Below are 24,356 nucleotides of genomic sequence, written 5' to 3' on the forward strand. Positions count from 1 at the left end.
TTCCATCACTCCCTCGGGTGTAGGGAACCTGAGATATTGGTAGTAAGTTGCAGCCACTCCCTTGAGTTTATGTAACCACTTTCGTCTAATAATGGCGTTATAGGGGATGGGGCGTCAACCACGCTGAATCGTGTTTCTACTTTCATGGGTCCGGCGTTCACCTGCAACACGATGTCTCCCAATGGCTTTGTGGGTGCTCCATTGAATCCGTAGATGGTGTAATAAGAGGTCATTAGCTGTTCATCATGGAGCTTCATCCGTTTGAATGCGTCGTAGAATAGAACGTTCACTGAGCTTCCCCCGTCTATGAGGATCTTTTTGAGGTTACATCCAGTCACTGGTAGTGTGAGGACCAAGGGATCGTTATGATCTTCCATATCTTCTTCGATATCTTCAGTATCGAAGATAATAGGTGCGTCCATCCACTCTTCATGCTCGTCCACCTCTATGCCATCAATCTTATATAATTCGAAGTGGTCTTCGAACTGCTTATGTAGCCTCTTTCCTATTTGTGTTGTAAGGGAGGGCCCCGCGGCTTCGGAACACGAGATGGTGTTGATTGTGCGGTTTCCCTCTGGAAGTTGGACTTGCTTGGTACGTTTGGATCTATCCTCGGTGACCTCCTTTCGTATGTAATGTTTGAGTTCTCCAGCATCAATCAATTTTTGGATCATTATTTTGAGGTTTTTGCATTTCTCGGTATGGTGTCCATTGAAGCAGTGATACTCACAGTAATCTTTAGACTTCTCGGTTCTTGGGGGCTGTTTTCCCTTAGACCATGGCCACTCCAAATTTTCCCTTCCTTTGATATCTCGCAAGATCCGAGCGTAGCTAGCATTGAGCTTCGTGTAAACCTGATCTTCGAATTTTCGATCGTCTTTTCGTCGTTCATCCCTTCGTTCCTTCCTATCTTCGTGAGGCCGTTCCACTGAGCTATTTCTTTTGGCCCCGCTGGTTTGTTCTGCGGAATTGGTACGGTGAGACCTCTGCGTGTGTGCCCTCGGGTTCTCACCCTGGATTTCTTCAAGACGAGCGTACTTTTCAATAATTATTCGAAGATCTCCTTCTGTCTTAGGCACGCTTCCATGAATCTCAACAAATAGTGGACTCATTCGGTCTAATCCCCACTTGTAGCAGTTGATACTTACTACTGGGTCCACACTCCCTATGGCTTGGCAGATCTTGTGCCATCTGTTGGTGTATTCCCTCGTGTTCTCCTTGTAGCCAATTGCCAGAGAAAAAAGTTTATCCATTCCAGTGTTGACAGCTTTGTTGTACATGTATGTCCTCAGAAATTTCTCTGCGAGTTGATCGTAGGAGTTGATGGAATCAGGTGGCAGGTTGTCAAACCAAGACAAAGCCGATCCCTTCAGACTTGATGGGAAATATCTACAGAGGACGGCGTCGTTCTGACTCCATCGGGCTAAGATACGGTTATAATATCGGATATGTGTCGCGGGATCACTGGATCCGTTGTAGCATTCAAAAGTTGGGACAGGGAACTTTAACGGAATGGGGGTATTCGCCAGGCGATGAGTTAGGGGCGTGGAGTTAGATTCTTTCATCACCTCTTCAAGCCTTCCTCCGCCTTGTCTGGATTTTAACTGTTTGATCTCACCATCATCTCATCACGCAGCTCCTCCATTGCGCGGTAATATCCCACGTTCTCATGCTCAGTTGAGCGTTTCTTTCTTCGATCTTCGTTGTCATAATAGTCTAACTCTTCGGTGGCATATTCCGGATCGGATGCACTGCTTCCCCTGGCGTCATTTTCTAGGATGATTCTTCGGTCTCGATTAGGCTCTGGTGCTTTAGAATTTGCTTCGTCCAGTTGTTGGCTAGTCTTCGTGCTTTGGGCAATCTTATCTTTCAAGTCTTGGTTCTCCCTGGCCAGAAGAGCTACGGCATCTGCGTAGACCTGCTGGCTCTTTCAATTCTTCGAGCTCTACCATCAGTCGGTGGGACTGGTTTGATCCCTGATTGTGAGTTCCGGTTGGTACCCCTACGGCCATAGTTCCCCTTTCGTCTACAGTGTGTATTAAGGGTGGCCGAGGATCAGCTTCAATCGTTGGTATCTCCAAGTTTGGTCCCCTCGGTTGAGCTTCCACCCGTGGTACTGAAACCACTAGTATGGTTTGATTCTGACCGTTGGTTGACGGCATTCCGAAGATTTGTGGATGTGCGGGCTGATGTGTCATAGATTCTGCTACCCCTTCTTTTTGTTGATGGATTTGGCTTGAAACCAAAGTCTTGTTAGCTTATGTAGCCTGGTGGGCCGCAACAGTCTTCGTGGCTACTGCTTTGAGAGTCGCGGCTGCAATGGAGTTAGTGTTCATAGGTGAAGTGATTTCCGCAGCATCCTGCCTCTGAGTAGTTGTTTTAGCTTTGTCTCCTTTCTGCTTTTTTTCCGGTCATGACCGAGGTAACCCTCGGTGTCTCCTTTGATGAGGCTTTGGTTTTTCCTGCCTCTAGTATCTTCTCCATTTTTAATCCTTTTCTGCATAGAGGAATAAATAAGGAGAACTAAAGATATCCACAAGGATCGGGTTAGCGCCATTCGTACCCGCAAGACTATTGGAATAGAAGGAAATGAGCTTCCCAAGGGCCCTAATAGAAGAGAAATGTAAAGACTTCACTGGTCTAGATTTTGAAATACAAATCCTCTAATAAACGATCATGAATCTTGTTTTCAGACTACTTTTGAAAAAGAACTCTTGAAAAGGCAGATCCGTCGCGAGGACTCATGAATCTGGATTATTAAATCTTAGTTGAGGAAAACACCTCACGTGCAAATCTTTGATAGATAGCCGCGGGTTTGTCTGCTTTGAAATGGTGTTTGTGAAAATGAAGAACATGAACCCAGAATAGAAAAGGTTTTGAAAGCACGCTGAACCCAGAATAGGGCACAACCATAATGCGCGTTTTAAGGTGAAATCACAGGATAAGATAAATCTTTTACCGGGAAAAAGTCCCTGTTTCTAGCGGCAAATTGTGAACATATAAATCACGAGGCCATCCAAGTGTTCACAAACAATATTCGCATATGTGTTGATTCTAGAATCGTACATCGTATGCGTAGCGGGATGATTATATCGATTCATCGACTCAAAGCCTTCGAGCTTGTCATTGTCTAGTCGAATATTATCATAAACAATGTTCGTATAAGGAAATAAATCAAGAAACAAGTATAAATATAAAGCATATGAAGTTTAACGCTGAATGTAAGGTGTTGAAATGTAAATGAGACAGATTTACGTGGTTCGACACTAAGGCCTACATCCACGGGGTTTGGTGTTTCACTATGTACTGAATGGTTACAAAGATAGTCGAATGACTTTAGAATATATATAGGTCTGCGGAAGTAGGTGGGTTACTTACTCTTCCTATTTCTCTCTCCTATATTCTCCTCTAATTGCTCTCCAAAATGATCCGCCCCTTCTCTCTTAGTGGAGAGGGGTATTTATAGGGAAGGAACGTGGGTCCCATCTTTGAGGTGTCGTTGTAATCTTATCTTCTTGTGCTTTGTGCCTATTACGCAGAGGTCTTCGGCATATGTCGCGGCCTGAGCTTGAACACGAAGGGTTATCCTCGCTTCTTCCACGAGCTGATCGACACGTGTATATCTCTTTGGTATTTAATGCGGGTAGATGGATGCCTGCTCGTGTCAGACATGTGTCTCTTTGTCTGGTCACATCTGTGTCAGTCAAACTTCCTCTCGGCCGTTGATCTGGGATCTTCCTCGGGATTGCGTGCGTTAATACCCAAGGGGTATTATCTGGTGCTCCTCTGAGCCATCATACCTCTGTGGTCCTCTGTCCCTGACCGTCAGATCTGCTGACCGATGGCATCTTCTGATGAAATGCTTGCTATCATGTTTTGATGTCTCGCTTCGCATGTCTTCCACGTGTCTCTTTCTGTACACGTGGAGGAGGATGAAAGGTGTACGTACATAAATGATTGAAGACGTAGCCGTCAAGATACATTCAACGGGAGGTGGAACTTCGGCCGTGCGGTAGGACCAAAGACGCCAGCATCTTTGTTTAGATCTGTGACACCACGAGTATCTCCCATTCAGCTGGTGTTTTTCACGTTCACCGAGTCCATAGCGGGGGAGGGATTTGTGAATCTTATGGGAACGGCCATCAGTATTGGGTTCCAGGGAAAAGTTTGTAGATTTGGGCCAATCCTTGATTCATCAACCAAGATGCAGCAGGTGGAGTGATGTGATGTCATGATACTAGGTGTAAAGAGCTAGTGGCAGCTCACGAACTCAGATATCGAGGCACGACCCCGACCATCCAATACCTACTGACTACACAGAGTAGGTCCATGTGTGCAAAGACCGAGAGAGATTTTATTGGATTTGCAATGTACGGCTGTTGATGGAACAACACCTATTAGCAAATGCATAGATCAACGGATATTAGTTATTCACCATTTGCTTTTATATTAACGCGGGGTTTGCATATTGCTCGAGTAAATTTGGCGGCGCTAATTAAAGAAGCTTAATTAACTAATCAGAGTTTGGTCGAGGATTTGTTTGAACTTTGAAGGTCGATGCACTTTACTGAGGCTGTATTCCACCATTAATTAACAATACTGAATGGACTGTAATGTTGTTGACTGATTGAACTTATAGATTTGTACCTGCTAATTCCCCTCAGCAAAACCAATTTTCCTTAATAGGACATGTTCATTAAATATTAGAGTACTTGGTAGTATGATAAAAAAAGCCAAGAATCAAGATGTTCACCTGCCAAAAAGATTTTATGCGCAGACTCCATTAAAATTAGTTGACCTATTCCAATACCGTCATTTTGAGAACAACTTTCAGTGAAAAAACGAAGAGAAGGGCGGTAAAACCACATAGGATAGACGTGTAAAAATTTACTGTATCTCTTCAGTCTTCATTTAATGTATTGAGTTATTAACAATAAATGACAATTATGAAACCTTAAAACACACAAAGCCAATGAGCGTGTAAAATTGGTGTTAATCCATATTTCTTGTACGTTGTTATTAGTCAGTCAGTAGCAGGAGGAGGAGTACTTGTGATATTATTTCCGAACAGAAATCATGTGGTGTGTGTGTGATTTTCCCAAATAACAGTCAACAAAGTCCCTCCTCTCTGTGGCTAATAACATGATTAATTTCGTAATTTTGAAGGGTAAAATGGAGCGAAGGGACAAGAGAGCTGTCAACACGGTCCCCATAGAAGAGAGGAGGAGGATCGGATCGACTACTTGTTAAAAATTCAAATAAATCACAACTTTACCCTCTTCTACTTGAGTTAATTGTCAGTGAGTGCCTGGTTAAACCATACTTACTTTAACTATGGTTTGTTCCTTCCTTCCTCAAAAAGGGTACTTCTGGTTTTACTTTTCTCTTCTCTTCTTTGTCTTTCTTCCTCTCAGACCTTTTCAATTATTTCCTTCTCTTCTCAGAACTCTTTGATACAGAATGCAGAAGAAGACTCAAGGCAACAAAAAAAACTTGATTTTAATGGCTACTACTTGCTGCAAATACTTTTAAGAGTTGGAATCTTTTTAGTATGTTTTCAGGTGTGAGTTTTGTTTCTTAAATAGAGATATCCATATCTGATTATTACTTTCAAGATTCTATTTGAAAATAAACCAGGAAGAAAATAGATTAGGTACAGAATCATTTCCTATTTGATCAAACTTTAGTAGTATAAAGATGGGAAAGAAGAAGAGGAGTGAGAGAGATATACAAGAAGTAATAGAACAAACTGCAGGAGAAAGAGTGGTGGCTTTAGAAGTAGATGTACAACCTCCGAGAAAGCGAGGAAGACCAAGAAAAATCATCCAACAGAGTTTAGAAATCAAGGGGAGAGGTACTCAATCAAAAAGGAAGGGGAAAACCAGTGAAGAAGATGATGATGATGATGATGAAGAGAAGAAGACAGAGTTAATAGAGACGAGGAAAAAGCAGAAAGGAATAGTAATAGAATCTTCTTCAAATATATTGATGTCAACATCTTCGTATCCTGAAAGAGGTGAAGCTGATAAGCAAAAGCAACAAGGAGAAGAACCAGAACAGCAAGAGAAGCCAATAGTGGTAAAGAAGAGCAGAGGGAGAAGGAGAAAAGGCCAGCCGCGTAAGAGCTCTATTTAAATTTAAAAACATAAATATTATATTTGAAAGAAACAGAAACTACTGAAATTTTCTACAACGAAAAATCACACCAAACATCATCAAGAATTTAAACTTATCCATCAATCTCTTTGTGTATTCGATTATTCTCGATTTTTGTTGCATGAGGCTATTGTGTTCGAGAATGCAATAGAAAGTGATATTATTATTATTATTAGAGTTTGACTCTCCTCCTCATCCAATGAATCATTGTCTTTCTCTCTAATTCTTACTGTATTATCCTGTTCTATTATTATTCCGAACATATACAGGATTTTTTTAAGGTAGCTCCTTCAAAAGATAAAGTATCATTGAGATTTGAGAATCATCACAAATCATAACAAATCCAGAATCAATCAAAACCTTTGTATATGAAAAAACAAAAATATAGTAGAACAACAGGGACGAAGAGCAAGTGGAAGGATACAAAGTCAAAAAAGGGAAATATTTTTATCTTTTTATGCAAAAATAATTTGCATTTCTTTTTTTTTCTTTGGCACATAAATGAAATGAAACATTCTTGGGCATGGTTTTAACGGGGCTTGTTTTATCTATTTCTGTTGGCTAGCCAACATATGGATAAGACCCACGTGTTTGACACAAAAGTAGCTGTGGGCCATCACATTCCTTCCCCTCTTCACAGATTAGCAACTACTACAAAGGAGAAGGAAAATGAGTGCCTTTATCCATTTTTGATAAGATCCCACTGTGCGACCATGAATGCCTAATAATGCTGTAGATTAGACGCCTGAGTGGGTGTAGAACATCAATTCTGATTTCTGTAAAAATCTTGAGATATTGTGACGTTGTTAAGGCCTTTATCTGGAATTGGAATTAATATCGGATCATCATCTCCAGCAAGCCCCGGCGAAATAAGTAAATCATAAACAAGCAAAGTACCCATTTGTCTATCGGTACTGGCGACTCTGTATACCAGCTTTTGGAGAGATAGATGCTAGTCAGATAATTGAGGGTCCCATTTTCACTATGGAAACGACCGAGAGATCCTACCTATGCAAATCAAATCTCTTCTCTTAACCCTAAAAGAATCTAGCAGATGTACACATTTCATTATGAACTGAAAATAAAAAGACACCCTAGAAAGATAAAATAATGGGTAAAATATATATAGTACATCAATTTGTTCTATAATAACTACGCTTCTCTGCTGCAAAATCTCAGGAGAACCAAGAAACATAAATTTACTAAAAATAAAAAGAAGAGAAGGTCTTTAGAGATAACCAAGTTCTTTAACAAGTTAACCAATCCAAAAACATTGACAGAGGGTTTTATGTTAAGAGGACAAGTAATCCATGGTTTTTTGCACAGAATAGAGGCATACCAACATACCAGAGCTTTACAAATCAGTTTTCATTATAGAAGAAAAGAACCATATATAGGAGACATTAACTCTATTTCCTTTCTGTGGGGTACGTACGACAAAATACAAAGCTTTACTAGGCATCTGTAATTGTCACTTACCTAACTAAACTATTAACTGCAGTAAACTAAATTCATTCATGTCCTCAAATTTTAAACTCACTTAATCAAAAACCGCCGGTTTAGATTTGGACCCATAAGTCACAGATGCATTATTAAGCGCACTTATACGGAGCAAAATTGCATTCTGATACAAACAAAACAAAGCCAAAAAAAGGCAAAAAATTGAAGCAGTGGATCCCAGTAAAAGATCACTAAGAGATAATAAGCAAAATTTTGGACCCATACGTCTCACCGAATTTCGCTACTTAGTTCTGTGGCGGCGTTCCTTTTTAAACCTGGCCTGGTCTGGATCAAACCCGCCTTCTTCTGCACCATATACTGCCCAAGTTGGTGTTGCAGCCATGTAATCTTTGCTGGTAAATGGCTTACCCGAAGCAACCTACATTGACAACAACCGAACGTTGAGTAAGGCTTTACTATTAACATGAAACAAGGAACCAAATGCAGGAGGGAGGAAGACGAACCAAGTCGTGGAACTTTTCATAATCTATCCATGTGAACCATTGACCGTCGACCTTAAACTTGTCAGTTCTTGCCAAAAGCACACAGCAGGAATGAACATGCTCACATGCGACTTCATACAGCCCACCACTTTTCAGTGCTAAGGCCTCTGAAAAGGCTTTCACATCAGCATGCCAAGGAACATTCTCCATTGTAAGCTTCGATGTGGCAGACCTGTGTTTCACGAGTTTTGTATTAGGAAAACTTAACAGCAAGTAGAAACAGAAATCGTAAAAAAAGAGAACAAGAGAGTTATCTTGCTTACGAGCCACAATATGTAACACCCTTGATTTCAACAAAATCAGGCTTCCCAATAGCAAACAAGTCGTAGTAAGCATCTATTTCTTCTGCATTCCATCCTTTAACCAATGTAAGACGGTAAACCGTTCGTTGTTCTTTCTCTATGAGAGCTTTCAACGAATCCTGTCAAACCCAAATTGTTTTAGTAATTATAACACTAGCAAATTAGCTATACAAGTACCAGAAAGATGATCAGGGTTTTCATTATATTACTCTAGCCCCTACAACAGACAATGCAAGTGCACAGAAAGAAAATGCCATGGGAAGGAATAGTGTGCCCAACAGGACTACTCAAAAGGTGATGCAGATGGTAATGATAGAGGTTTTCAGTTTATATGAGAACAAGAGACAAAGGCAAAGCTAGTATAAATACTAAAAATAGATATTTGAAGACAGGACTAGATTGATACCTATCTAAGCTGCACTAATACCAAACCTCTGGGGGATAAAAGAAGAGTGGTGAAATAAGAAGCAGTATGCACACATTAAGTTTCGAAGAAAATAGCTTGAGCATAGATATTTACCAAGAAACGCTCCCAAAAGTCCCCAAACAGTGGCCTATCAACTGCCTTCATGCTTTCCTTAGATGCAGCATCTACACTCACATACAGCTGCAATTACATCAAACAAGTTAGGCCTTCTTAACTTAAGAACGGACGGCAAGGACTTCTAAGATGCCACTTCAATGAATATGATTGTACTTCTCGAGATGGATCATGGATAAATAAAAAAAGTACATACCTGAGTTATAGGTTTCAGGGATCTGATCTTTTCAGGGAACTGGGCATTGGTTACCAGGAAAGTTGAAATCCGTCTTCGGTGAAGCTCATCCACAAGTGTGTTAATCTCTGGATACATGATGGGTTCACCAACAAGTGACAAGGCACAATGCCTAGGAACGAGACCTTCTGCTAGACACTCTGATTTAACTCCTGCAGAGAACAACAATGACCCATTCCCAACTCAGATAAAAAGCTCTAACTGCAATCGCATCAATCCAGAGAATACGAAAGCAGAACGAATATCCACAAGGATCCTAGGACCCAAATGGCTCGTCTATGATGACGCTGAAATTACCTTTCAAGACAGAAACGTAAATAAAACAATAAAAGCTGATTTCATGCTTTACCAGCTATTTGAGGTAGTATTTATCCATGAATACATGTATACACCTATGTTTCATTTAGGCCAGTCTTAACCCTTGAATCAATAAAGACATCTTTGATTGCTACATACTAATGAATAGAGATAAGCAAGGTGCCATACATAAGAACCTAATACATATAAGGTAGTATAAAACAAAAAAAGAACAGATGACTTATAGAAGCCCCCGCACTTGCAACCTACCAGGTACTCCTTTCATTTGCTTTATCATTTTTGTGTGCTGCTCTAAGGCACCATTTACAATCTCTAAAGGGTCGTCCATCTTCCACCGCCAGCTTTTCCCCACAGGATTCGTGTGATGCCTCCAACAGAAAACACATTTATTGGCACAAGCTAAACTAGGTGTCGCTTCCATGCACCTGTGCGGTTTGGAAGTTAGACAATGCGCGTCAGTGACTGTATTATTGAAGTAAACACACTGAAACAGAAAATATATAACACAAAAGAAACTAGAATTGACGTATTAACTCTTAAACAACTTTGCAGATTCAGCTTTAGGCAAACTAGAGCTCACTACAACCAAGTCATTTCCGTGAAGCAGGAAAATCATAAGGTTAAGGGCCTTGAGGCAGCAAGGCTGGCCGTAATTACTTTCTAACCAGAAGGTTGGTGGAAAAGTAAGACCCGGGGAAATAAATCGGAAAGGTCACATGGTTGATTAAACATGAAAATATTATCACCGAGGTAGAATATGTCTGCGGTTAATTACTCCTAATAGTGGACAGTATGAACTGACAACCAAAGAGTCAGATAATAATCACCTGTGAGACTCTATGCCATAAAATGCGTGCTTATAGCAACCTCCACGGCCTCGAAGTTGTGACTTGGTCCATCTACAAATTTTAACACCGCTGTGGGAACCAATAATTTTATATCCCTGCATACAAAATCACCATATATCGCAAAGTAGTGTATTAGTTTCCTTGCCAAATAAAATTACTGATGACTATAGTAGAACATGCAAGTGCGTGTCAACAGTGAAACACAAAGGCAAACTGAAAGCAGTTCATTGTAGTCAACATTTCTATGGAACGCATGAAACATCCTGGCACAAGATACCAACTCAATTTAGCTCAGAATTTCTCTCCCTTCCGTTACGAATCCAATCAATTTACAGATAAGTTCAGCTTGGAGCATTCCAACAAAGACAATAATTTAGTAAATCCAAGCATAAATACCTGTTTTTGCAAGCTCGCTCTAATAACTGGAGTCACCATTTCCTTCTCTCCATTGGCCGCTACTTTCACTGTAGCTGCTGCTTTAGAATTCCTCGAAGGACCTTTACCAGCAATATCCTCAAGATCAACAATATCAGTTTCCTCCTCCTCTTCTTCTTCATCAGAATAATCCTCATACTCACTCTCACTAGCACATTCATCACCATTAACTTCACCATTTTCATTCAAATTCTCCCCTTTCAAGACCCCAATAAGTTTCTGATTCCAAACATCAAATACATCATCTAAATCCCCCTCATCAACATCACCTTCACACAAAGGCAAAATCTCTGAAGCTCCAAGTGCTCTAAACCTCTGAGAAAAATCTCTCCCAACAGCATTAAAATTCTCACCATAGGATCTACTTCCAACACCAAACACAGCAAATTTACACCCAGAAAGAATCAATGATCCTACCCTAAAATCTTCAGCACTTTCAGCAACCCAGTTAGCCAAAAACCCACCATCTGATGGTGGTTTACCGTTCTCCCAAGTTGAAGCAATAATCAAAACTAGGGTTTCTTTAGGAAGATCTTCTGGTTCATAATCTTTAGGATTTATTACATCAAAATCTAAACCATTCAATTTAAGAAGATCTAATAAGCGATTAGCTAAAGCTTTAGAAGTTCCTGTTTGGGATATGAAAAAGATTTTACCTTTTGTATTTGCTAGATTAGGGTTAGGGTTTTGGAGTGAAAGTTTAAGCTGTAAAAGACGTCTTGATTTCCAAATACAGTAAATGGTTGAAGCAGAGAGAAGAGCAAGCAATGCATACCTAGCAGGAATTGAAGAGCTCAATGTCATTATTCTCAATTTGTTTTAGGAAATTCAAAACATTTTGGTGATTAAGAACTTCCCGCGATTCACTTCTCTTCAGTGAGACCGCTACTGTTTTATGAGGTTTTTGGTTTTTGTTTTGACGAAAGAAGATGGTGGCCGAGTTTATTATATAGGGTTTATATTTTATTGTACACCCATACAACATTACTTGTTACAATCACGTCAAACTCAGTAAAGTTTTACCAACTCACAACACTGGGTGGAAATAAAATTTCCAATACAGGTTTTCCCTTTGAAAGAGAAAATAACCCCATTTCGCTCACAAAAGCTAGGGTTTAAGAGGAAGAGCTACAGAGACGAAGAACACCTAATACCAGAACACAGACTCTTCGTCTTCAAACAACATCATCATCATCAATGGCGGACGATGATAATGATATGGGTGATATGGGGCAACTCTCTCTTCTCTGTTCTTTTTGTAACCAAAATTTTCAATTAGGGTTTTCAAATTACTGTAATCACGATCTTTTGAACTGATCTGTTAAAAATAACTCTCTTACAGATACGAGGATGAACCAGTTGAGGATATTATGGTAAGTGGATGAATCAGTTTTCTTTTGTTGCGTCTTTTTTTTTTTTTTTTGGTTTAATTGATTGTGATTGTGATATTTGTAGGAAGGAGAAGAAGAGGAGGTTGAGAATAACAATGAGGATGAGGCTGCTGAGCAAGTGGTTTTAGAAGGTGAAGAGAAAGAGGAAGCTGAACCAGTTAAAAAAGATCGGAAGACGTCTAAGTTTATGACCAAGTATGAACGAGCAAGAATTCTTGGTACCCGCGCTCTGCAGATTAGGTATATGATTTTTTAGGGTTCATATTGTGTTATTTGGGTTCAAGTTTGAATGATAATATGGTAATTTGCTGAGATGAAGAGAGTTTTAGTTACTAAATAGTAGTCATGTTTTGTTTTGATAGCATGAATGCACCAGTGATGGTTGAGCTGGAGGGGGAGACTGATCCACTTGAGGTAAGAAGCTTGCTCTTTGAATTTGTTTTTTCAAACTTATTAGATGTACTGAAACATTTGAAGTTGAATTGAGCCGGAATATGTGAAAGACTAATAATTTGATTGCTTAGATTTTGTAAAAGTGCTTGTAGCATTTTTTGTTTTTGAGGCTTGAATGGCCTACTAAGGTTTATGTATATTCTTTATGGGTACTTTGATGATGGACAAAGTTATATCTTTTAGGGTTGAGACCATGCCTCTCCGTGTTAGTTGGGGAAGTGAAAAGTCCCAGGAATCAATGAAATAAACGGACTCTTTGCAGTGTGTAGGGATAAGGCGTAGTGGACGGAAAACATGATTCTGCTAGCTTGATTCTAACTCACTAGAAACCACCAGGACTTGTGTTTATGTTTATGAAACAATTTTCAAAATGTACCAGCACCCAGTTCTTTATAGATAATTAATAACGCATAAATAGAAAAGCATTACTCATATGAAGTTTTAAAGTAAGTTTGGTATACAAAATTTGTGTTTGGACACACTCCATATGAATAAAAGACCAAGTCATGGACATTATATCATTAGACATGAGAGGCTGTTTGGCAGATTACTTATAACCTTCGTTTATTCTCTAATGTTCAGATTGCCATGAAAGAACTCCGGGCCCGCAAGATACCTTTCACCATCCGTCGCTACTTGCCTGATGGAAGGTATGTTTTCCAATTAATGCAGTATTACTGATCATTACCTCTTCCCATCTTAAAAGCTGAAAACTCAAGCTAATATTACTGCCTCCACTTTTGTCGTACGCGAACAGTTATGAAGATTGGGGAGTTGATGAGCTGATCGTTGAAGACTCTTGGAAGAGACAAGTTGGCAGCAATCACAATGATCATTCGATCAATCTGGGGTTCTCTGTCACACTGGCAGCAATATGTTCCGTTCTCTTGGTCTGTTATGTCTCTAGATAAAAATTTTTTTGAAGCATTAGAATGCCGTTTGTTATGTAAATACTGTTGGAATTCCGGCTTCATAATCAATATACTTAATGCATAAACAAGATTATATAGAACTCGTATGCTGAAATCACAATACACCCTAGTATTTGCATGTTGTACAACATCTGAAAGAGGTACGGAATCAATCATTACTTCATGTCATTAGCCGAACATAATTTCTGATAATTGCACAATCAACACTTTAGTTATTTCTGTTGAGTTTTGGATTGGATATATTTGATTGTTTGGATTGATTTTTGTGGAAATGGAGATGGGGAAAGTATTTCCTCTCTATCTCTTCTATTTCATTAACACAAGATAATACATTCTCTTTCTTAACTTGGTCAATATATGACCCAATTAAAGAGTTACATGTGGACCTCCTTCGTCCATTTTCATTTCTTCTATACTAAAACAGATGCATTCTAAAACGTAGAGTAAATAAGTTGTGTACACAAGACTTGTTCACATGAACAAAGTTCCCTGCATACTATTTTGCATATGGAACTGAAAAAAATGGGGTCTAACAACCACACCCAAAATTTCGCTTAGCAATATGTATGGACTAACTCTAATATACTTTCAAGAGAATTAACTAGACAGTCAGACTCAATCTTAAGAAAAGTGTATCAAAGAGTTATATCTCAATCTCTTAATTCGATCTACAATCAAACAAACAATAATTTGCGAGCCCGATTGGATATAAGAGAGATAACTTGAACGGTACCAAAGACCAATGCTCAAGGATCAATCAATTTCAATCAACAATCAAAGATTGAATTTCTAGTTGATCGATTCAACGCACAACTTGTGATATTTCAATTATATAACAAAATATAATGCGGTGAAGAAATAACACAGACACTAGAAGTTTTTTTAATGAGGAAACCGCAAATGTAGAAAAACCCCGGGACCTAGTCCAGATTTAACACCACACTGTATTAAGCCGCTACAGACACTAGCCTACTACAAACTAACTTCGGCCTGGACTGTAGTTGAACCCACTGACTCAAGGTACAGTTGTGCTCCTTACGTCTCTGATCCCAGCAGGATATTACGCACTTTATTCCCTTAGCTGATCTCACCCACAACTAAGAGTTGCTACGACCCAAAGTCGAAGATTTTAATAAACAAATCTGTCTCACACAGAAAAGTCTACTGAAATAGATAAATTTGTCTCCCATAGAAATACCTACGAGTTTTTGTTCCGTCTTTTGATAAATCAAGGTGAACATGGACCAATTGATATACCCGACTTATATTCCCGAAGAACGGCCCAGAAATATCAATCACCTCACAATAATCTTAATCGACTAGCGAAACAAGATATCGTGGAATCAAAAACGATGAGACGAAGGTGTTTGTGACTACTTTTCTATCTTGCCTATCGGAGAAATTAATCTCAAGCCAATCTTACGATTGTACTCAAATACGTTAGAAACAGCAAGATCAGATCACGTAACTACAGATGAAATAGTTGGGTCTGGCTTCACAATCCCAATGAAATCTCAAGTCGTTAACCTATAGCGTCTCAATAGAAACCTAAGGTTAAAGGAGAATCGACTCTAGCTTATACAACTAGTATCACACAGAAGGTGTCGGGATTAGGTTTCCCAGTTGTTAGAGTTCTCCTTTATATAGTCTCAAAATCAGAGTTTGCAATAAGTTACCTTGGTAACAAAGATCGAACTTATCTTGTTATACACACATGAAATGTAACTTCATTTAGGGTTGAGTAACCGTACCTAAACGTGTACATTTAGTTGGTTCAACAATAGTTAACCAATGGTTAGCCATATGAGCACTTTCATATCAACCTTATTTATCTTCACCATAACTAGTCCAAATGACTCAAACGAACTAGTTAGAGAGTTGTTCAATTGCTTAGATCTTATAGAAGTATACAAGACACAATTGAAGCAAAATCGATTTTGATTCACTCGAATCAATTCATGAACATTATAGCCACAGTTTGCAAATATTGCATTCCTTATTATATAAATGTTTTAGTTCATGAATAAACCGATTTTAGATAGTAACCAACTCAAGTATGCAAACGGGTATGCATACTTACGTAGACAGACCGAATTTGGTTACGCCAGTGCGCATACGGGTGCACATACCCATTCACACTTCCAAAATCCAGCAGAAATTCACGGACGTGAAACTTCCACCAATATGCGTACGGGTACGCATACTTTCCCAGATTTCCAACAACCGCGGGTACGCATACGGGTATGCTTACTTTGGTTTCGGTTTTTGACTTATACACAAATGTGAAAAACACACTATGCTTATATCCAAACATGGTTACATGTTCTTGATGAGTGCTAAAAAGTGCATATTTCTATATATTTTTCTTGGCATTTAACTCATCTTTTGTGCATTAATTCTACATTTTATCCCATATTCTGTATTTTCATTGTTTTCAAGAATAAATATTTTTCTTACTTAATTATGCTTTTTTAGGTACTAAATAAAGCATGGTTATCTCACGGAGCGAAAAGAGCAAAGGAACGGCAAAGACTCTCGCTAGGAGGAAGCGAAGAATGATGTTTGCAAGAGCCGGATCAACGAGAAGTGGTCTTGAAGAAGAAGAATTGTCCTTAAAGAAGATATGGGCTTGGCATACCCAAGGCCCAAAACCCTTACTCAAACACATTTCCACTTTCCAAGCCCGTCTCGGATTTCAGCCGTCAGATCGAAGCATCTCAGCATCCTACGGTCGCTCCATCATCGCACATCAAACTCCGAAGCCCCCGCTTTACATCGCAACGCCCATCTCCATCTTGGGTCGTCCGTTTTGCTACATCCCTTCATCCGACGGTCGCTCCACGCTTACCTCCGTATCGCCGTTGGATCCACCTACCATCTTCACATCCGACGGATCTCCTCGCTGCGCATCAACTTCAGATGATTCCGCTCAACACCTTAGCCATCAAACCCATCGACCCAAAACAAACACCCACCTTCTTCTTCCCCAAAACTCACTTCCCCCAAATTTCTCCTCTTCCCCCGACCATGGCAGACACTGCCATGTCTGCTCCGCCGTCTCCATCTCCACCACGACCACAAGGACACCACCACCATCACCTACCTCTTCCCTAGTCGTGTCTGTCTTGTTCTTAGCATTAATTTTTGATGCTACCAAGAAGACAAACATAGCTAGGGTTTCACAGTGGAGAGAAGAAGGAAATTGGAGCAGCGTTCGAGTAGAGGATTAGCAGAGGAGGAGAAGTACAAGCATGGGTCGAGTCTATTTGCATCAAAGGGTGAGTTAATTTTATCGAAACCCTAATCCTGCTGATTTGGGGATTTTCAATTTAGGGTTTGTAGAAATTTAGGGTTCTGTAAACTATAAATTGATGTTATGGGTGTTGTAGAAATCATCTCTGGGCTAGCCAGTGAACAATATTTGCAATCAATTTTCATTGTCCAAATTCCATTTTAGCTACAGTTGATTGTGTGCAATCTGTGTGTATGTTGTATCTTAATTTAGCTTATTTGATGAATGTTGTTGTTATACTCATGTCTAGCATGAGCTAATTCACTGCAACTAAGGCTCTGATGAAGCCTAGTGCACTGTTAGATGATGCATTGCTAGGTTAGAGCCTTAGTGTCTGTTTTGATTGAGCAATGGGAAGAGATTGATGCTCATAGTGCCTGTGATTGATTGTTCTGTCAAAAGACAGTCAATGCTAGGGGAAAACTAGTGAGCAAATTAGTTTTCCTCCCATTTGATGAGTGCCAAATATTGTATATATCTATCCCTTTTTGTTGGCATTTAACTCATCTTTTGTGCAGTAATTCTACATTTTATCCCATATTCCGTATTTTCATTGTTTTCAAGAATAAATATTTTTCTTACTTAATTTTGCATTTTTAGGTAATAAATAAAGTCTGGATAACTTGCGGAGCGGAAAAGAGCTGAAGAGTGGTGAAAAGCCGGAAGAAATTACGCAAGGAAGCCGCAAAGAATGGAGCGCACGTCCAAAAAGCTGGAAATGGGCTCAAGAAGGAAGAATTGTTCTTGAAGAAGATATGGGCTTGGCATACCCAAGGCCCAAAACCCTTACCCAAACCCATTTTCTATATCCATACCCGCCTCCATTCTCAACCGTTAGATTGGATCCAACACATCATCCTACGGTCGCTCATTCATAGAGCATCAAAATCTGAAGTCTCTGCCAAACACCACAGCGCTTAAAGTCCAAGCCTTCAGATTAGATCACATTTAGATCCTACGGTCGCTTCTTTGCCTGCGCATCAAATCTCGATACTTCCGCTTAACACTACAGTACCTAACATCATCTAACACCGTTGACTTCGTTGTGTTTCAAAATCCAACGGTTGCATCGATTCATCTCTCATCTCACCGTTAGATCTACCAACCATCTTCGCATCCCGCAGCTTAGAGTCACAAAACATCAAAATTTGATGAAGCCGCTCAACACCCGAGTACCAAATACCCTATACCCAAAACAAACGCACCCCAATCCATTTTTCATCGACTTCTCCTCCTTCTTCTCCATCCCTCTGCAGAACCACCACCACCTTCTCCACCTGCTCTGACTCCGCCACCATACCTCTGCCATAACCACCTCCAATTCAGTAAACCCATCATCCTTTACTGCAAAACCTATTCACCTAGCCAAAATTATTTCATCAAACCCACACTCACGCCACTGAACCCTAGGGTGTGGAGTTGATGAAGCAATTCAAGCTAGACACGGCAATTGACAGCGGAACAGGGAGAAAAAGAAGAAGATAAAGCATGGGTCGAAGAAAAATTCAGAGAATTAGGTGAGATTTCTCAACTTCCAAAAAACCCTAATTTCTTAATTTTTGGGGATATTTATAGAAAACCCTAATTTTCTGTTAGGAAGGCATGGAGGAGCTAGAATAGGGATGTGGGTTCGAATTAGACCCATTACATTAGGTAAAATCATATACCTAATTTTACTGTTCAATTGGGTAAATTTGGGAATTGGGTGTAAGAACCCTGAAATGTAAATTGGGTATAAAAAGGGGACTGTGGGTGTGATGTGAGCTTATGATGGAATAGCCAGTGTCCAGAACTTAGTTCTGTTAATGTTCAATTTCAATTTCAAATCAATTTTAGTTAATTTTCAATTTCTGTTTCATTTCATGTTTAATTCCATGTTCATTTAGTTTATGTTCTTATAATTTCTGTTTGTTTCTAATTTCAATTTAGTTTTGTGTTTAATGTTAGTTCACTGTGATGTTTAGTTTCTTCAATTTTCCTAGTGCATGTTCCTGTTGATGTTTGTGTTCCATGTAATGTTAATGTACCTGTTATGTGATACATGTTTAGTGGAATGTTAGGCTAGAAACCTCAGTGCACTGATTTGATTGAGCAATGGGAGAAATTAGTGCTCATAGCAAGCTAATTCTCTTTCCATTCCATTTGTATGCTTAGGATGCATTGTTTTGATTGAGCAATGGGAGAAATTAGTGCTCATAGCAAGCTAATTCTCTTTCCATTCCATTTGTATGCCTAGAGCCACTGCCTTGGCCTTGCATTGTCATCACTGTTAGCTTCACCATCTCCCCTGCCCTTGGCTTAGGCCTTGGTTTACTTCCATTGTTGTTGTTTAGTTCTTTGCTGTTTAGTCATTGTCTTGTTTAATTTTCTTCATTGCCTTTGCTTCTTTACATTTTATTTATTGCATTGCCTTTGCTATATTGCCTTGTTTTCCCACTGTTTTCTTCCTTGCCTTGTTCTACTGCCTTGTCTCCCCCTGCTGCTGTTTTCTCCTTGCCTTGCAACCCTGCTGTTGCTGCCTCCCTTCCACTGCTTGTGCAGCTGCTGTGCATCACTGCTTCTGATGCTTCAGAACTCACCACTGCTGCTGCTGCTTCCTCTCCTAGGCCCAGCCACAGTTTAGGTTAAGGCTCAAAGCCCAATTCAGTCAACTGTGGGCTTAATCCAAAAGCCTGAACTCAATTAAAGGCCCAATCCAATTCAGGTTTAAGGCAAAAGCCTAATTCAGAGACCAAAGCCCAAGTTCACAGCTCATCATTCAAAGGCCCAAAGCCTAGTGCACTTCAAGACCAACTGAGCCCAAGCTCAGTTCATTTCATTGTTAAAAACAAAACCCATTAGGCCCAATTTACTCAAAGGGTATTCAAAGCCCAACAATAGCAATTTAGAACCCAAAATAGCTAGAAACTACAAAACACACCCAGTCTCTATGGATCGACCCGTACTTGCACGATCTACAACCGACGACCGTGCACTTGCGGTATTACTGTAGGCCCGCGTTTCATTTCGCTTCAATTATACACCTCCCCGGGCCCACCAAGTTTTTGGCGCCGCTGCCGGGGATTGGTGCTGTGTTTTTCTTGTTGTTTTATTAGCTATTTTTGCATTTCACTGCATAGCATTTGCATCTGCATCTGCTTCACTTCATTTGCTGTTGGACCTGCTGTTTTGAACCTGTTTTTCCTCTGCTGGGACGCCACCAAGGAAAAGAACCAAAGCCCAACTGGGTTTTTGCAACAATATCAGAGCAGCTGGGCTGTGCTTAAAAGGTAACCCATTTAAGAGAACCCGAATTGTGGGCTTCCAATTTTTTAATTGTGGGCATGTAATATTAAAGCCAATTTTTGGGCTTCTCTTATTTTCTGTTGGGTTTGTAATAATTTATTTGTGGGCTTGTTTGTTTAATTTGTGGGCTTGTATTTAATTTTTGTGAGCTTGTTTAATTTGGACTTGTATTTTGTATTCTGGGTTTTTAAACCCAGCTGAGCTTGTAACCGATCACGCTAGTTGAACTCGTTAGTGGGCCGAGTACCCAAATTCTAGGCCGAGATTTTGGACTCAGTTCCACCAAAAGTTTTCAACCAAGCGGAGCCAAAGCAAAAAACCAACAGTGGGCTTGCTCCCATTCAAAAACCAAATTTTATTTTCTTTTAAAAAAAAAAATAAAAAAAAAATAAAAAAACCAAAATTTTCTTTTGCTCCCAATTTTAAAACCAAATTTCTACTTTGCTCCCATTTTTAAACCAAATTTTCTTTTTCAAATATATCCCACCAAAACCAAATTTTTCCCAAAAATCCAAACCCTTTAAAAAACCAAATTCTGAGCTTTGTCCATTCTTTACTTAGCTTTTGAGCCAATCATGTCTGGATTTTGGTCTGCTCCTGGGGATGGAAATAAAACTCTTAGAGAACTTGCTTATGGGCATGTGCCACGTTATGAACCTTCCACGGACCATGATGTCAATAGTCATAGGAATTATTATGGACATTTTCAAAGTCCCGAGCCGCAATACATGAACCCTAATGACTATTCATACATGCATCATTCATCGCAACGTGAAAATGAACATTTTGCTAGTGCCTCACTCACACAATCATCACTTATGGATCAAATAGAAGCTCGAATCACAGCTTTAGAAATGCAATCACATGAGGAATCTGTCACATCTAATTTTCTTAGGCAACCTGAAATCTATGCATGTCCCGCATGTGGTAGTTTAGACCACCCTGTTGAGAATTGTCATATTTTGCATAATTTTAGGCAATCTAGAGAAAATCCAATGTATGAAATGCCCATAAATTGTGAGAATGGTAGTCATTGGGACCATAATCAATCCTTTGAGGGTTGCGATCAATATTTTGTAAACCCTAATGACCATGCACACATGTACCATTCACCACAATTTGAACATGAAGAATTTTGTACTCCCATGAATTTAGACTCCACCACAGAAGCTTTAAGACTCTGTAAGCAAGACTATGATAGATCTACAGCACGAATTCATGCACATTTAGATCAGATTTTGCTTCACCTACAAAAGGAGGAAATTCATGAGGAAATGTATGTTGTCCCTAATGAAGTGTCTAGTCCCATTCATGTAAATGATGTTGAATACGAACCTAATTTAGAGGAACATGAATCGACTAATGACACCACCACTGTTAATGAGGACCAATATGCATGCTACCATGATGATGATTATGATGATATGTTAGAAGAACATGAAAATATTGTGGAACCTGTTGGTTCAATAACATATGGCTTCTCGCCCTCGACCTTCATGAATGTTGTTCTTTCTAATACTCATTGTAATTCATATGATTTTGATATTGACATGGGATTCGTACAATTATTCTGTGAAGATGAGCATGACATAGGGATAGTTGAATCTTCTGTAGACACTAATATGCATGAAAATATATTTGATGTGTCTGATTCTCTACCTAGGTCACATTGTGATATTTCTCCTGATTTTCCAATGCATGAGAATAAATTTTTTGATGATGTTGATGACTCTGATTGTGATCTTACCAATTTGATTGATGATTGTGAGCATGATGTGACATGTGTAGATGAGTTAGGAGATTTTGATTTGATTGATAATGATATGCCTATTCTTCTACCTAAGTCACAATCTGATGGCCTTCCACCCAACCTAGATTTGGTTTGTACCCATATTGTCAAACAGATTTTTCTGAAAATTCCTAATCTAGGATTGGAACTGTGTGCCTCCCAAGTCCTCTTGGACTATTTTGTTTCAAAATATAACACTTTTAAAGAGCCACAATTGGAATGCATTTCTTTGCCCATCCCGAACAAAGTCCATTTTCAGTTAGACCTTGTGAATCCTGCACCCCTAAAATTGTTAGATTTTGTGCTTAAAAGTGAACCTGTTGAAAAATTTTGGTTTAGGGGTGATTCATTCGGTTTTTCACTCTCACTCCCATTTAAGTCCAATTTTAGTGTTTTGAAACTTTCTATGTCTCTACACTTTTTCTTTTGGGTTGATCCTCAACTCTTTAGATTGTTAGTGTATGGTGAATTTTTGTATATAATCCAGTAGATAAAATTTCTTAAAAACCCTTTTGTTCCTTTTGTATATATTTTGCTAATCCAATATGATCTCGGCTGAAATATGTTGGATTTTTTTTGCCTTGAATAACGGAGTTTTAATTCTGCTTTCGCCGAAATCGGGTATTCTCTCTCCTTTTACTCTACTCAGCATGTCCCTTTCCATATGTTGCATTTTAATTCCTTCCATATTTTGAAACATTGAGGACAATGTTTAGTTTAGGTTTGGGGGTATAGAGTAGATACCACGATAATATGCTATAATTGAAATCAAACTCCATCTTTTTGAAAAAATTGAAAAATTCCAAAAAAATTGAAAAATCAAAATAAAAAATTAAAAAATTAAAAAATCATAAAAATGGAGCTCATTTACCTTGAAATGTTGACTCTTGTGCAAATATGTAATTATTAGGAGTCTTAGTCTAGATATTTAGGCACCCTGATTCTAGCACAATTCACATAGTGATAAGAAATTTGCACGTGCACGATCTACCAATACATGTATGGCCTCGATCTTCAAGGTGTTTGATAGGAAGTTACGATTGCCAATCACTTTAGAATACTGAACGAAACTTGACTAGCTTGTTCTTTGGTTGGTTGGGATAGAAGGTGGAGGTTACATTAAGAAAGACAACCATCGAATTTAACTGGGTGCATCAAAAAGGGCTACCTCTTGCAAAGTGTCATGTAATTTTTTGTTTCTTTTGTTATGTATCAAAAGTGTCTCCAAAAAAAAAAAAAAAAAAAAAAAAAAAACGATGTTATATTCAAAAAAAAAAAAAATATCAGAAAAATACAAAAAAATCAAGTATTTATCAATTCCATCCTCTCTTGTTCCAAAAATAAAAGAGAGTAGTCAATGTAAATAAGAGTCATGTAAAGAGTCATCTTTTGTTTTATTGTAATAAGCAAGGAAGGGTGTATGCCATTGATGTACAACGCGAGTAATTGTGAAATACCTCCAACTCATTCACAATTCTCGTAAAGTCCGGACAGCTAGCTAGATTTCGACCTTGGTTCTTAGCCTGAGAAACTATCTCTTGGTGATTAGTAGTCATAACATCCGATCTTTCTTTACACATGTGTAGATACACTTTACACTCTTATCACATGTCTTTATTTGTTATCAGTGCTAGGATTGTGCCTTCGATAGCTAGATTGACATCTCCATTTTGCTGTGAGCTTAACTGACTTGCACATGTCACATTTGATGGAATCTGAGCTCATATTTTGACCTTAGGTTTTGTAGGTACACCTCTGGTAAACCTTCACGAGACTTCAACTCGTCCACTAGGGACACTTAGTGGTTTAAAAGGCTTAGTGCATACGCTAAATGCATTCGAGAGACCAGCGACAGTGGTATAGTTAGGATTTCCTTAGTTTTGTTTTACTTGAGGACAAGTAAAATTCAGGTTTGGGGGTATTTGATGAGTGCCAAATATTGTATATATCTATCCCTTTTTGTTGGCATTTAACTCATCTTTTGTGCAGTAATTCTACATTTTATCCCATATTCCGTATTTTCATTGTTTTCAAGAATAAATATTTTTCTTACTTAATTTTGCATTTTTAGGTAATAAATAAAGTCTGGATAACTTGCGGAGCGTAAAAGAGCTGAAGAGTGGTGAAAAGCCGGAAGAAATTACGCAAGGAAGCCGCAAAGAATGGAGCGCACGTCCAAAAAGCTGGAAATGGGCTCAAGAAGGAAGAATTGTTCTTGAAGAAGATATGGGCTTGGCATACCCAAGGCCCAAAACCCTTACCCAAACCCATTTTCTATATCCATACCCGCCTCCATTCTCAACCGTTAGATTGGATCCAACTCATCATCCTACGGTCGCTCATTCATAGAGCATCAAAATCTGAAGTCTCTGCCAA

General features: G+C 39.1%; 3 protein-coding genes across 3 annotated transcripts; 2 read left to right on the forward strand and 1 right to left on the reverse strand.

Annotated features, from left to right (window-relative positions):
• The first annotated feature begins 5,383 nt into the window (after positions 1–5,383).
• LOC113285978 (cell division protein DivIB-like) lies at positions 5,384–6,351 on the forward strand. Its single transcript, XM_026534713.1, has one exon. The coding sequence runs from the start codon at positions 5,698–5,700 to the stop codon at positions 6,133–6,135; it is 438 nt and encodes a 145-aa protein (XP_026390498.1). The 5' UTR covers positions 5,384–5,697; the 3' UTR covers positions 6,136–6,351.
• Positions 6,352–7,509: 1,158 nt separating this feature from the next.
• On the reverse strand, positions 7,510–11,746 carry LOC113288631 (S-adenosyl-L-methionine-dependent tRNA 4-demethylwyosine synthase-like). Its single transcript, XM_026537723.1, has 8 exons — positions 10,800–11,746; positions 10,383–10,498; positions 9,805–9,980; positions 9,199–9,389; positions 8,982–9,068; positions 8,423–8,580; positions 8,121–8,331; positions 7,510–8,035 (listed from the first exon to the last, which is right to left on the reverse strand). Exons 1-8 carry the CDS (start codon positions 11,640–11,642, stop codon positions 7,898–7,900), a joined length of 1,920 nt encoding a protein of 639 aa, XP_026393508.1. The 5' UTR covers positions 11,643–11,746; the 3' UTR covers positions 7,510–7,897.
• Positions 11,747–11,915: 169 nt separating this feature from the next.
• LOC113288632 (DNA-directed RNA polymerases II, IV and V subunit 6A-like) lies at positions 11,916–13,829 on the forward strand. Its single transcript, XM_026537724.1, has 6 exons — positions 11,916–12,070; positions 12,181–12,211; positions 12,294–12,469; positions 12,592–12,643; positions 13,265–13,332; positions 13,440–13,829. Exons 1-6 carry the CDS (start codon positions 12,036–12,038, stop codon positions 13,591–13,593), a joined length of 516 nt encoding a protein of 171 aa, XP_026393509.1. The 5' UTR covers positions 11,916–12,035; the 3' UTR covers positions 13,594–13,829.
• The last annotated feature ends 10,527 nt before the right edge of the window (positions 13,830–24,356 follow it).

The sequence above is a fragment of the Papaver somniferum genome, chromosome 6 (assembly GCF_003573695.1).
Source record: "Papaver somniferum cultivar HN1 chromosome 6, ASM357369v1, whole genome shotgun sequence".
Classification (NCBI taxonomy): domain Eukaryota; kingdom Viridiplantae; phylum Streptophyta; class Magnoliopsida; order Ranunculales; family Papaveraceae; genus Papaver; species Papaver somniferum.